Source organism: Mus caroli, chromosome 8, assembly GCF_900094665.2.
Source record: "Mus caroli chromosome 8, CAROLI_EIJ_v1.1, whole genome shotgun sequence".
Classification (NCBI taxonomy): domain Eukaryota; kingdom Metazoa; phylum Chordata; class Mammalia; order Rodentia; family Muridae; genus Mus; species Mus caroli.
In genome coordinates this window covers 79,676,328-79,691,562 of record NC_034577.1, presented here as the reverse complement: position 1 = coordinate 79,691,562, position 15,235 = coordinate 79,676,328, and the positions used below count along the sequence as shown (strand labels likewise).

At 42.9% G+C, this 15,235-nt stretch overlaps 1 protein-coding gene across 1 annotated transcript in view; it reads right to left on the bottom strand.

Moving 5' to 3' along the window:
• The window catches only part of Heatr3 (HEAT repeat containing 3), a 37,962-nt gene extending 22,727 nt beyond the window's left edge, over positions 1-15,235 (bottom strand). The window contains exons 1-7 of the mRNA XM_021169711.1: positions 14,929-15,235; positions 14,647-14,819; positions 13,112-13,199; positions 11,753-11,862; positions 9,050-9,159; positions 5,872-6,012; positions 3,185-3,462 (exon numbers count right to left, since the gene is read on the bottom strand). Of these exons, the coding sequence (XP_021025370.1) occupies positions 3,185-3,462; positions 5,872-6,012; positions 9,050-9,159; positions 11,753-11,862; positions 13,112-13,199; positions 14,647-14,819; positions 14,929-15,066 (1,038 nt within the window). The 5' untranslated portion in view covers positions 15,067-15,235. The remainder of the gene's footprint in view (positions 1-3,184; positions 3,463-5,871; positions 6,013-9,049; positions 9,160-11,752; positions 11,863-13,111; positions 13,200-14,646; positions 14,820-14,928) is intronic.

Genomic DNA, 15,235 nt, shown 5'->3' with positions numbered 1-15,235 from the left:
GGCCAGCCTGGTCTACAAAGTGAGTGCCAGGACAGCCAGGGCTACACAGAGAAACCCTGTCTCGAAAAACCAAAAAAAAAAAAAAAAAAAAAACTGACAAAGAATGGTCCAGAGCTGTCATGGTGTCTAAGTAATCAGGAGGAGGAGGAGGGATAGATAGAATAAAGCAGTAGACTGGATAAACTAGTATCCTGGAAGCGAAGGAGGAATGCTCTTATTTCAGCATGTGTTAAAATCTGCTCTTTTCTCTGCATATTTGTGTTATGCCTTAAGTTTAATGGTGCAATTTAAAGTTTTAAGTAGACAGGACTAAAGTGGAATCAACTGGGCAGTACGGAGGACCTCAGCTTACTCTGAGTTTGCACTCCCCTCCCATGTAGGTGCCTAGCACTCTACTGGTACCTAAACACTGGCTGGCTAGCTGACTTATATGATGTTAATTATATAGGGTAATGAGTTAAGACTTTAAAAGCAGCTTCTGCAGGAGCTGAGCATGGTGGTGCATACCTTCAATCCCAGTGCTTGGGAGGCAGACAGAGGCAGGTGGATTGTGGCCAGCCTAGTTTACAGAGTTCCAGGACAGCCAAGGCTATCTGGAGAAACCCTGTCTCAAAAACCAAAATAAAAATAGGCTTGTTTGTTTGTTTGTTTGTTTTTTGCTTTCAGAAAAACTGTATTTTATGAGCTCAAGAATTTATTTCTCTCCTTCCCTCCTTCTCTTTCACTGTGTTTCTTGTAAACAATTAGCATGTATTCTACCACAGACAATACTCTTAGCCCTTCTGTGTGCATGCCTATGTAAGTAGTGTAGGCACAGGAGTACACATGTGCACACATGGGTAAAGCAGGCTTCCTCTGTCACAGCCTGCCTCCTTGCCTTGAGGCAGGGTATAGGGAGTGGAGAAAGTCCTGAGTGAGTGTGTATTGTTGACATGGTTACTGCCATGCCAAGCTTAGAACCTCAGACCCATGGAGAAACCTCAAAGCCTTTCCTCTGACCCATGTGTGGGTGTTGATAGTGTCTGTGGAAAATGTCCACCATAGCTTTCTGGCCCAAGGTATTTATGGCCTGAAGACTTCTCTGTCACAGAGACTGCTCCTACCAAGATTAGCTAAACTTGTGTCCTTGTTTATCTGTATGTAATAACCCAACCTCCTTGTTCAACTGTATGTAATAGCCTCACCTCTCTGTTCAACTCTATATAATAAACATGAAATTCTGGGGTGGTACAGTTTCTTCAGCCAAGAGCCCAGACCACTGGATCCCAGCTTTCTGTTTGTATCTGTCTTTCCTTCATTCCTTCAGTACTCCAATCAGGTCTGTCCTTAGAGCCATGCTGCATGCAGCAACAGGGTCTCTCACTGAATCACAAGCCTACTGTTTTGGCTAGCCTGGCTGGCATTGTCTGGCCTGCAGTAAACTTAAGGATAAGATGGCCTTCTGACTTCTGCATATACCCCCACTTAACACAGGCTTGAGTTGTTCACATGTATAAAAAGCTTGATTCCTTCAAAGCACTAAGATTAAATTAATTATGCATGCTAGAGATGGCTCAGTGGCTAAATGCTCCTGCTGCTAAGCCTAATCTGAATTTAATTTCCAGGCCCCACATGGAAGCAAAAGAGGACTGATGCCTGCAAGTCGCCCTTTGACCTCCACACACATTCTATGGCATAAACTTATCCCTCCCAATATAATAAAAATCTAATAATTAAAAAAAAAAACCCAACAAAACTTTGCTTCGTAAGTCTTCAAGAATGTAAGAATTAGGCCTGGTGGTAAAACTCATAGCCCCACCTCCTAGGGCAGCTAAAACAAACAGGCAAGCAAACAAAATCTACACGAAAATATGTTTACATTGAGCTATATTCTATTTAAAGAATTCTAAGTCATATAAACTAATTAGAACTGTAAGATGTTGACTCAGACAATTAATTTCAATTAACTCCACGTGAAGAAGGACAAGCCACCCCTGGCCCTGGCCCATGAGAGAATGTGAACTGTACGCTCCTAGCCAAAGCTTGTCACCTTTCCTTTGCAGCCTCCTGCTCTTCCTGCCTTCACGCTCCCACTATCCAGCTGAGTGACTCTTTAAATGTCACCCCTCTTCACAATTCTCGACTTCCCCATTCCAGACAGCTTAGTTGGCCCTGTATCATCTCCAACAGCCTCCTCCTTTGCTCTCCCATCTGGTCTTCATCATATGCACCAACCAGGCTTACAGAAACAACTCAGGACTTGGTGACAATTCTACCACCATTCGCAGCATCGCGCTAATATAACCGTGGGCTTACGGGTGTGTCTTCCTGAAGAAAGAGGGATTTCCCCATGCGGAAACACGACTAAGGAGTCTCATCTGTAACCGGTACATGAACACACATGAGCAGCACAGGATGTACCTTCCCAACTGGGTCTTGTCTGCCCTCCCACATCTTCTCGCCTCCTCCCAAAGCATGGGTCCCCCTACACTTTCTCAGCTCAAGTAACTGGCAGCTGTGCACCCTCACTGCACATCACATACAGTTGAGAGCTGCCATGTGGGTGCTGCACATCACACATCACACTAGCATGAAGCACCATACCTCCCCCAACCTCTTCTGCTCAGCAACAGTGGGGGACTGAAGGCTTGGCCTCGGTCTCTGCTAAAGAGAGGAACTAAAATAAAAGAGATAAGAATTCAATCAAAAAAGGAAGCAGAGGAAGGTCAACGTGAAGACTCCCTGGAGGAGACAAGTAACTGAATTCAGAGTCAAGAAGACAGGATGCTATTGCTAAGTGCTCTGAAAGCTCCCACACAGAAAGGTTCCATTTTAGACAAGAGATACTCGTTTTCGTTTCTTCTACATGGGTACATTTCTAATGCTACAATGAGAATCAACAGAAAAATACAACTCTAATTGAAAAATTGCCTAATACTTTTTTTGTAATGCTAAGGAAGCCTGTTGAAGGAAACTGACGTATTAATTCATGTTGAGGGGCTGGAGAGATGGCTTAACAGTTAAGAGGGCTGATGGTTCTTTCAGAGGGCCACGTTCAATTCCCAGCACCCACATGGCAGCTCTCAACTGTATTTAATTCCAAGATCTGACATTCTAACACAGACATACATACAGGCAAAGAATAATGCACATAAAATAAAAAAATAAAATGCATTAATTCAGATCGAACATCCATCTGACTCACTGGAAGTAAATCGGAAATAAACGTTTTCCTTCTGAGTTTTCTTTTATGAGGGATTTCTTCCATTTCATCATCTTCAACCAAGTCATCACCGTTAGCATTTGCTAGGATGTCCTCACTCTCTGCAGCAGTCTTCAGCCGCTGGGTTTCAGCTTCCTTCATCTGAATGACCATGTTGCCAGTATTCATACCCAGAACTTCAGACAAGACACCTAGGATGGCATTAATGATTTCTGCCTGACTCTTAGATGGAATAATGTCCTTTAGGTTCCAGATGGTACCTGGGAAAAAATAAGCATGAAGACAAAGAAATTGCCTATGGAATCTTTATTAAAAATGGGTTCTAACACCAACCAGGTAATAAACACACCGATTCTGGTATAATAAAAGGAAATACTAAATAGTAAAAACAAGTAATTTTTACTAGCTGAAACTAATTCAACTAATTTACTAATTATAACTAATTGAACAACATATAACAGTGAGGGAAAAGCAGTTTCCACAGGGCTTAGGCTCTGGTGCAATTTTAAAAATCCTAACCCAACTGCCTTTGTTCATTCCATCTTGGCACACACTTTTCCTGGTGTAGAACTCACACACCCTGGGACACTGATCAACTTTCTCTGACAATGCCAGGAGGTGCCTTGTTTCCTCCCGTGTCCACCTAAGCTCCTCCTCTTTATATTACGGGTGCAGTGGGATGCATTAAGCCTCCAAAATCACACAGAGAATGCAGACAGAAAATTCTTGCCTTTTTCCTAACAAAATAAAATAGTGCTTCCAGGAAGAAATCTAAATAATTTTTTAAAGTGAATGGTAAGCTCTGGGGATGTAGCTCAGTTAGAATGCTTGTCCTGGGTTCAATCCAAGGACTGTAAATCAGGGATGATGCTGTACACCAGTAAGAACAGCATTCAGGAGGTGGAGGCAGGAGGATCAGAAGTTCCAGGTCAATTTCAGCTATATACAAGTGCAACTAGGCCATATATATAAGACCCCATCTCCAAAAAAGAGTAATAAAATGAAAACGCCACCTAGGCATAACTAAAAATACTGAGAACAGAGAGTAGAAGACATTAGTCATGATCACTGTGGCATGATTAACAATACCAAAAAGATTAACCCAGGCGCTCATCTGAGGATGAATAGACAATGGAGAATGGCTTCCAAGACAGGCAGTGCTACAGAGAGACCCTGTGTCAAAAAACCAAAACCAACCAACCAACCAAAACCCAAAGAGTAGCAAACACACACACCCAGGAATACTACTCAGCATTCTAAAAGAAGAGAATGGAAGAGTGCTTACCTAGCATACAGCCCTGGGTTTGCTCCCCAACACAGCAAAAAGTAGATGTGGTGACACACACTCCTATTCCGAGCACTCAAGGTGTAGGAGCTTGCTGTCATCAGACCAGACAGTAAATCTGAGGCCAAGCTGGGCCACAGAGGCCCTGTTTCAAAAACTACAAAGAAATAGTATATGCATGCCACTATGTAGGCAGCCTTGAAAACCTGAGGCTAAGGGAACTAAGCTGGCCATAGAGGGACAAGCATAAATGCTTCTATTTCAGTAAGATTTTTACCTGAGTCAAATCCACAGAAACAGGAAGCAGAATGCTGGTGTCCAGAGATGGGGTGGGGAAAACAGGGTCAGGGAAAGTTCTCATTTAGTGGATACAGTCACCTTTCAGGATGAAGAGTATTATAAAGTATATGCTACCCAACTAACTACCAGAACACTTCAGATTTCTGTACTCAGACACTGGGGCAGAAACAAAGGTGGGACTAAGAACTCACGGAAGAGCAAGTGGTGGGCCACGTCTTAGTTGCCCTAAGTGAGCTGTGAACTCGATGGGACATGAAACAGAGGAAAGCTGGGCTGCAGAGATGGCTCAGCAGTTACGAGCACTGACTGCAATTCCAAAGGACCTCAATTCAATTCCCAGCACCCACAGAGTAGCTCACAACTATTATAACTTCAGTTCTAGGGGGCCAACACCCTCAAACAGACACATATGCAAGCAAACCACTAATACACATAAAATAAAAATAAATCATTTAAAAAGAGAGAGAGAAAGTCTAACTACAGCGTTTCTATATGAGACAAACAGTGTGTGTCAAACTGGATAGGGCTGGAGAGATGGTTCTGGGGTTAAGGGTACTGGCTGTTCTTTCAGAGGGCCAGTGTTCATTTCTCAGCACCCACAAGAAAGCTAACAACTGTCTATAACTCTAGTTCCAGGGGATCTAATGCCCTCTTCGGATCCTCAGGATCCTTCATACATGAGAAATAAATTCACACAACCATACACATATACTCATAAAAAGAAAAGATAACCTGGTGGTGCGTGCCTTTAATCCCAGCACTCTGGAGGCAGAGGCAGGCAGATTTCTAAGTTTAAGGCCCCCCTGGTCTACAAAGATTGCAAAGATAGATAGTTCCAAGGCAGCCACAGCCACAGAGAAACCCTGTCTCGAAACACCAAACAAACAAACAACAACAAAAGGAAAGAAAATTTATTTTTAGAAAATGGAACCATCTATTCTAGGAGGCTTCATAACAATCACTTAGGGGTCTCTGCTCTAACACCAAGATGTTCTCCGATCAGACAGAGTATTGTAGAGCTGGGAAGACTGAATCCTGGCCTCCGCTTCTATTACAATTACAACTTCATTTGGATAAATCTTACCTGCCACCAGTGTCTTTAAAAGAATGTATTCCATAGAGGTGACAGGACAAAGCAAAGCAGACTCCAGCACACGCAGTGCTGTGCCATCAAAAGATTTCAGGAGCTCTGGGTTATCTTCCGTCACTGTCTGTAAACAATACGCTATAAGACAAGAACCAACAATTAGAAACCTGTGAATTGTTTAAGATAATCGACAACTGTATAACTCAGACAAAAATCTGCATTTTTACAACTTTTAGACACTTCAACTTCAACAGGTATAGAAGCTTCACTTCCAGGATGATACATGCAAAAAAGGCCTCAGTGCTAGAGATCTCCCTCCATCTCTCTTCTTTAATTTCTAATTCTTTTTCTTCTTCCTTCCAGGCCCCCCCGCCTCCTGAAAACAGGGTTTCTCTGTGTAGCCCAGGCTGTCCTGGAACTCAATCTGTAAACAATGATAGCCTAGGACTCAGAGATCCACCTGCCTCTGCAGTACTGGAATTAAAGGTGTGTGTCACCATCACCAGCTAAATTTTTCACTCTTTATAAAATTATACTTTCATAAACTATAACTTAAATTTAAGTAGTGATTGTAGCAATGTACCTACAGTTTATCCTCAATCTGTACACTTATCATAGGTCAGTAGCAAGAAGTTTATGACCAAGTACTAGTTCATGTACCACATGCTTAATAGTTCTGTTGCCAAGAAAAAAGCTGACCCATACATTAGTGTTATTTAAGAAAAGTAGCTGAGTGTGGTAGTACATTGCCTTTAACACAGTACTCTCTTGCTTGTTTGTAAGATTTATTTATTTATTTTATGTACATGAGTACACCGTCACTTTCCTCAGACATACCAGAAAAAGGCATTGGATCCCATTACAGATGGTTGTGAACCAACATGTAGTTGCTGGGAATTGAACTCAGGGCCTCTGGAAGAGCAATCAGTGCTCTTAACTGCTGAGCCATCTCTCCAGCCCCACAGTAGTACTCTTTAATCCCAGCATTTAGAGGGATATCTGTGAGTTTGAGGTTAGCTTGGTTTACATAGTTCCAGGACAGCTAGGGCTACCATAGAAAGAATCTGTCTCAAAAAGCCAAAAAAACCCAAACAAACAACAACAACAACAACAACAAAAACCCAAAACCAAACTAAACCAAACCAAACCAAAAAAACAAAACCCCAACCAAAATAAAACAAAACCAAGATAATAGATTACAACATTCATTCTAGAAATTAACTGAAAACATAAAAAACAACTGAGGTGCTGATCAGTGGTGACACACACCTTTCATCCCAGCACTCAGGAGAAGTAGGTAGATCTCCATGAGTTCAAGGCCAGCCTGGTCAGCATGGCCTACTTATTGAGGACAGCCAAGGTTACACAAAGAAACCCTGTATCAAAAAACCAAACCAAATGATCAAATCAGGACAAAGTTTGTGGTATACAGCTTCAATCTGGAGTGACTGACAGGTGAATCCCTGAGTTCTAGGCCAGCCTGCTCTATAGACTGAGTTCCAGGATAGCCAGGGCTGCCCAGAGAAATCCTGTCTCAAAAACAAAAAACAGGGCTGGTGAGATGGCTCAGTGGGTAAGAGCACCCGACTGCTCTTCCGAAGGTCCTGAGTTCAAATCCCAGCAACCACATGGTGGCTCACAACCATCCATAACGAGATCTGACTCCCTCTTCTGGAGTGTCTGAAGACAGCTACCATGTACTTACACATAATCAATAAATAAATCTTTAAAAAAAAAAAAAAGAAAAAGAACTGAGTCAATAACATTTAAAAAAAAACTCAAAAACAAACAAAACACACACACAAAATTAAACAAAACAAAACAATAGCCCAAAACAAAACTGAGATCACACAAAAGGTTTTGACAAAAAAGACCTCTGAAGTACAAAAAGGAATATAAAGCAAAATTAGTTTCCTTTGAGATAGTTTTCCAAAAATTTTGGTTCTGAAATTCCAAATGAGATTGTATCTATCCAAATAAATCAAAACATGGTAGTGGGGCTGGAGAAATGACTTAGCAGTTAAAAGTACTTACTGTTCTTACAAAGGACCTGGGTTTCTTTTCCTTACACATTATCATTTGTAACTCTAGTTTTAGGAGATCCAACTCTCTCTTCTAACCTCCAAGGGCAACAGGCACGCATATGTGCACACACACTCATACATATAAACTAAGTAAACCTAAAATAAAAAATGCAACCCATACAGCTATGCTACACATCAATACATATATTTACTTCTAAATGTACTGTGTTACTAGGGACTAACACTCGTCACTTTAGCAGAAGAGAAAATGAAGGGCTGGGGTGATGGCTCCATGACTGAGTGCTTGCCCAGCATGAGCAAGGCTCTTGGATGGACCCTCAGTACAATACAGCAAACACCAACCTCAGCAGCCAAACACCAACAAAAGCCAAGATAACTTATGAATGCTACTGTAAACATAATTTCAAAAAATTATTCTGGACAGAACAGAACTCTATGAGTTCACCGTATTATACGTGAGCCTTGCTTTAGTAGTTTTCTTCAGAGATCAGAGAAAGTGATATAAAAACTAAAGTTTGGCATAAAGGCTTGGGAAATATGGGTTTTTGTTTCTTAGTAAATAAAGATGAAAACTTCAAGAATAAAGGCTTATTATAAGAAATAAGACAGTAAGCCAGTCAGTGTCGGCATACGCCTTTAATCCCAGCACTCGGGAGGGAGAGGTAGGTGGATTTCTGAGTTCGAGGCCAGCCTGGTCTACAAAGTGAGTTTCAGGACAGCCAGAGCTACACAGGGAAACCCTGTCTCGAAAAACAAAACAAAACAAAAAAGGTTAGCCTGGTTTATATATACTGTAAGTTCCAGAACAGCCAGAGTTAAGCAGTAAGATCCTGTCTCAAAAACAAAAAACAAAACAAAACAAAAAAGGTTAGCCTGGTTTATATATACTGTAAGTTCCAGAACAGCCAGAGTTAAGCAGTAAGATCCTGTCTCAAAAACAAAAAACAAAACAAAACAAAACAAACCTTGCAGAATTATATAAGTAAAGTACTAGCCACAGATTTAAAGAAATTCCAAACAAACCGAAGTTCCCCGGACATTTACATGTAGTACCAGTCAGGCTGTTAGCAGACACACTGCGCCCACCCATGGCAATGCAGGAATAGCAAACGAGCACTTTCTTCACTTACCTACGGAGACAGCCAGGTCAATACTGGTGGGGAACCTGCGTAAGTACTGTAACACGATTTCCAAACACCCTTCCTTGTTGAATATAGACACCGCTCTGCCACTGCATTCACTACAGTGAAGGGGAAAATAAGTTTTACTATTCATATTTTAACATTAAGAAATCAACCTCAAAAATCAATGAAAAAAATAATTATGCTTTATAAAACCAAAGATCAGCAGTCAAAATACCCACTCGTATTTGTTGTACATGACAAGCTATCAGGGCTTCATTCCCTTCACACTGGATCTCTCAGTCCATCTCTCCATACAGAAGGTTAGAGCTGTGTGAAACCTCAGACACAATCTCTCACCCAGCTTCCCATTTTACAGACTTGAGAGAAGCCAAGCCCCTCCCAGGGAAGGCCATCGGTCTGCAGCCCCGTATCCTGGGTGTGGCGACACCCTGCCCAGGCCTCGGTTCCTTGTGTATATAGACTTCTTTTTCCACTACCACTTGATAATAATAATGCATTCAAATAAGGACAAAGGCCTCTATCTCATGAAAAGCAACATTTTTAATTGAAAAAAAAAACCACATTTTATGTACTCCTAGACTGCAATTATAATTTCAACAAGAATTTTCAATCTTTAGAGAAAGTACTCTGCTAAGTATTAATTATGATATCACAGAAATTCCTTAAACAAAGTTATCAACATTACTAATAAACATATACACTAAATACAGGTTAAAAGAATGACGTTTCCTCATGTTTCCAGAATATAATCTCAATGTAAACATACACATAATATACTAACAGAGATAACAGGTGACTCATGCAATCAAAAATATTATTTCCTGTTAGCTATCTCTTTAGTTATTTCAGCACTAAACTACAGCCAGAACACAAAGCATTCCTCAGTAAAGAGTGAAACAATGTAAAGAGTGAAACAAAATTCTCAGAGTGACGATAACTGGAGGTGGTAAAGACTGGACTCAGAGGACTCAGGACAGTAAGGTTACTTTGGAGATAGAAATATCAGGCCAGTGGTTCTCAACCTGTGCATCATGACCCCTTCAGGGGTCACATGTCAGCTATCCTGCATATCAGATATTTACACAATGATTCATAACAGCAGCAAAATTACAGTTATAAAATAGTAGCAGAACAATTTTATGGTTCTGGGTCACACAACATGAGGAACTGTATTAAAGGGTCACAGCATTAGGAAGATCGAGAATCACTGTATTAGGCTCTCTTCAAAGAAAATATTGTTAAAACTCCCAGTTCAAGCCACATGTGGTAGGCCACACCTGTAAGCCCAGGACGTGGGAGATAAAAACAGGAGAGAGGAATTCAAGGCCATGCTTTGCTCCATGGCAAGCCCTAGGCTAACCCGGCCTACTCCTGTCTCACAAAATAAAATAAAAATAAAAGCTGGAAAGATGGCTCAGCAGCCAAGACTAAGTGTTGTTTCTGTAAAGACCCAAGTTTGATTGCCAGCACCATCATCAGATGGTTCACAGCCAACTCCAGGTCTCTGCCCTGGAAGGGCCCAGCACTCATATGTATGTACCCACACACATATATGTAATTTAAAGAATATATTAAAGATTCAAGTTCAGCCAGGCGTGGTGGTGCACCCCTTTAATCCTAGCACTCAGGAGGCAGAGGCAGGCAGATTTCTGAGTTCAAAGCCAGCCTGTTCTACAGAGTGAGTTCCAGGACAGCCAGGGTTATATAGAGAAACCCTGTCTCAAAAAACTAAAAAACCAATCAATCAATCAATCAATCAATAAATAAAATTTCAAGCTCAGTGATCTTCTAGCGACTGGAGAAAAAGCACAGTGGTAAACATGTTTAAGTGCTTAGCAGCCATGAGGCCCAGGGCTCCAAACAACAAAATTATAGAAAGTAAAAGATTTATGGTGCACAGAAAAACACCAATCAATTGCTCATGTGCCATTTCTTATAGCCAGTTTGCAATCCCAGGAGTCAGAAGGCCAAGGACAGAGGAACATGAGTTCAAGATCAGCCAAAATTACACAGTGAGATCCTGGGGGTAAAAGGGAGGCAGGGAGAGAAGGAAGGAAGGAAGGAACAAACAAAAAAAGAGAAAGAAAAGCCAAAAAGAAAAGGGGAAAAAGCCATTTTCTCAAATCTTTGCCAGTATTACTGGTTTAAGATGAAATTATAAACAGACTCAGACTGGTATGTAGGCAGCTTTTCAAGATCTACCTCAATCTTAAAGTCTAAGAAACACTGCTTTCAGGTCACTATTTTAATTGTTCCCAACTGAATATAAGAAACGATAACACTGCTATAATTATGGGCATAAAACCAAGCTTAAAAAGTGCTTCTAAGCTTTGTTTCTATCTACTTTCATTCCCAGCTGTGGTCCACTCTAACCTAACCAGTGCCAGCGACGGGGAAGAGAAGTGGCCTTGTTCCTATTCATTCCCAGAGAGTTCCTCTTGGGAATCTACTTCCCGTTCAAACAGTCACTATTAGAGCAGGGGACAAAAACATCGCCAATGTTTGTGGTCCCTTTTCATTCCAGATACCAAAGCAGGTGTACACTATGCTGATGAGGATGAATCTCAAGTCACCAGATTGTCCATCTACTAAAGTAGCAAGCATCTGTGGGCGGACCCCACAGTTTAACAGAGAGCACCGCAGGCTGGGCAGAGACACAACAGGAGGCTGATCTCAGGAAGCACTTACCACACATTCCACAGCACATTCACAGCCTCATTGGCTATGCTCTCTACGGGATTTCTCTTATCGGCTTTCTCCTGTGGAGACATCTCATTTGAATCCAGTCCAGAGAGACACTGCAACCAAACATCATAATTAGCACCCAGGTACAAAAGAATAATTAAGCAAAAAAGCTAGTGATAGTAAAGAATTATAACCTCAAAAACACCAGAAATGATAGGGGTTAGTTAATAATTACATCAAATGGTTATAGGTACAGTCCTCTGAATGGTCCATCCCTTGGGCATGGAGAGATGACTCAGTGGTTAAGAGCACTCTGTCTGTCCAGAGGAAAGTTTTGCACTGCTCTTGCAAGAGACCTAGGCGAAGTTTTCAGTATCCACATCAATTGGTACACAACCATTTGTAACTACAGCTCCAAGCAATCTGATACCCTCTGAAGGCACCTGCACACACACACACAGCATTCACTCACACAGACATACATAAATAAAAACAGAATAAAAACTTAAAAGAGGCCCCTGAAGACACAGCTGAGTGTATGGTAAAGCTGGGCTCTAGCTGCAGACATTCTAGCCTCCAACTGGCACCCCGACCTCTGTGCAAGACTGTTTCCTAGCAAAGAACAGGGCACTCTCTAAAAGGTCTTCTGAGTCTTAGACGTCTTATGGGGAGAATGCTCTCTTCAAGGAAGGAACTGGGTGTCCCCATGGCACAGCCACCTGCAGTGCAGCAGCACTGCTCGCAAGGGAGCACTGACCAATGTCTCATAGCATCATTGTAAAACGGACAAAAGGCATGGCAGATTGAAAGGAATACAAGAGTCCAGTGTCCTTAGCCAATGAGCTACATCATGTAACATGAATGTACATGTAACACGTAACAATGAGTCTAACATAATCTTTGTAAGTTCATAATGTCTGTCCTTGGGCCCATCAGCACAGTATGATCTGGTATAAGAATACCTGCCTTGGATTTGGATACAGATGGGTGGTCCTAAAGCACCTGCCTGGTGGGAGGCACAAAGATCTGAGTTCCATTTCCATCACCACAAAAAAGAAAGGGAAAAGAGACTTGTCCCCATAGGACCACTGTGAAGATTAAAGGGGTAAGTGTGCATATCTTTAGAAAGGGCTCTTCTAATCATAAAGGTGGCAGAGACACAAATAATAGAGATTGGTATTACTGAAGCCTTTGTACCGAATTTCCAGGGGAAAAAAAATTGTCACAGGGTATTTAAAGGGACACATAAGTCAATACCAAAGTACTGAAAAATAAAAAACAAACAGACAAAAAACCCTCCTAAACCTGTCTCCTAAAAACCACACAGAAGTCATCGCTCAGGCTATGTTAAATGCTACATACCTCTCTCAGTAGTGCCACCAGGGGTGTCATGATGTCCTTTGCCACCATGTCATCACAAACGTCAAAACCTCCACAAGCACTGAGATTTCTACATAAGAAATGTAAACATGTTTTACTTTCAAGTCACATCTCACAAAATGCTACTAAGTCTTGTATGTCTAGCCACAGTTAAGGTTATCCACAGGGAAAAAAAAACTGTATTTGTCATATATGCTGGAGAGCAAGCCTACAGATTTTCAACTGTCCTGTTCCTCAGCACATCAAATAACTCTTTCATTGTCTTACATTGTTGTGTTGCTTTCAAGAGGCAACATGACCAGGGCAAACCTTATAAAGGAAGCATTTATTAGAGGCTTGTTTATAGTCTCAGAGCCTTAGTTCACTGTCATGGTGGAGCATGGTGACATGCATGGCACTGGAGCAGTAGTTGAGAGCTGTATCTTGATCTTAGACAGAGATGTTGGGCCTGGTGTGGGCTTTCTGAAACCTCAAATCCCACCCTCAGTGACATACTTCCTCTAACAAACCCACACATACTCCAACAAGGCCACACCTCCTATTCTTTCTCAAATAGGAGAACTCAATACTGACGAAGCGGTTAAATACATAAGCCTATGAGGGACGTTCTTATTCAAACCATCATACCCCTAAAGTAGTCTCTGTAATTACTACTAGTTGTATTTATACATATAGTCATTATTTGGTTAATAATAATAAATATATTATTAACACTAATCTTAATAGACTTAAGATTTGTTTATTTATCTGGTTGGTTGGTTGATTTTTCAAGACAGGGCTTCTATGTATAACAGCCCTGGTTGTCCTGGAACTCACTAAGTAGTTCAAGGTGGCCTTGAACAGGCCTCGTGCAGTGGCTGGCACACAGGCGCTCCATCCAATATTTACTAGACTGAAACAATACACACAGGCAAATCTGTAAGAGCACAAATACTAACTTTCTGTCCTCTCTACAGTTCATTAGAGTGGCTTTTGCTTTTTGGCTTTTTTGAGATAGGGTTTCTCTGGGTGGCCCTGGATGTCCTGGAACTCACTCTGTAGACCAGGCTGGCCTCAAACTCAGAGATCTGCCTGCCTCTGCCTCCCTAGTGCGGGAATTAAAGGTCTGTGCCACCATGCTAGAAGGTCTAAATTTTACTGAAATTCAGCCCAGTCTTTTTGACAGTTTCCAGACACCTTCTCAGTGGAGCGCCTGCAAAGAGATCTTACATGCTGAAATGTCAGCTGTACTTGGAGCTCAGACTGAAAGACTTTATCCTATCAGGGACCCTATGGTGGGTTTTGAGATGGGGTAAATATGCATGAGGTTTGATGGTTGGTGAAGCTGCCAGGTGGATACAAAAAAATGTGTGTGTGGGCCCCGGGGTCCTTCGGTGCATGAATTCACATCTCCATCCACTGCAAACCTGAGCTAACTGGCATGTTATTCTTTCTCCAGAAGTAGAGAATGCATCGGGCGAGGGTGTCCCTGGTTTGTTTGCTCGCAGGGACACTGCCTCGGGCCCTCTCGGACTCACCTTAGAGCTCCGGCCGCCGTCTCCCTTACCGCCAGACTCGAGTCCAGCAGCAGCGGCCCGAGCCGGCGCACAGCATCCCGACGGGCTAAGTCTGGCAGTGCGGGCCGCTGCTGCACAAGCCGGGCCAGTCCCGCGCAGGCGCACTCGCGGACCTCGGCGCTGGGGTGCTGGAGCTGCGGGAACCGAGACGTCAGAGTCGCGTAGTGAGCACGCGCGCTGCAGCACCTTGCTCCCGGCCCCCCGGCCGCCCGCCGCCCGAGCCTGGCCAAGCCCTCATCCCACCTTCTCCAGAAGCTCCGCCGCGGGGCCATCGTCCTCCTCGTCCCCAGTCCCGTTCGCCGCGGCCGCCGCCTCGGCCTGACAGCTCTCGATAGGGGAGAACTGAGGTCGCTTGAAGCGCTTCGTCCGACTCTTACCCATGGCGACGGAGGCTGCGGTGACAGACCAGAAGAGGACGACTGCAGCAGCCGTCGATGGGCCCGCCGGGCCCGTGGCGACTTCCAGGCTCCGACGTTACTTGGCGTCTCCCCTCAGCGGGTCCGATGTGACGGCCTGAGCACACATGGAAAAGCAGCACGCCTGCGCAGAA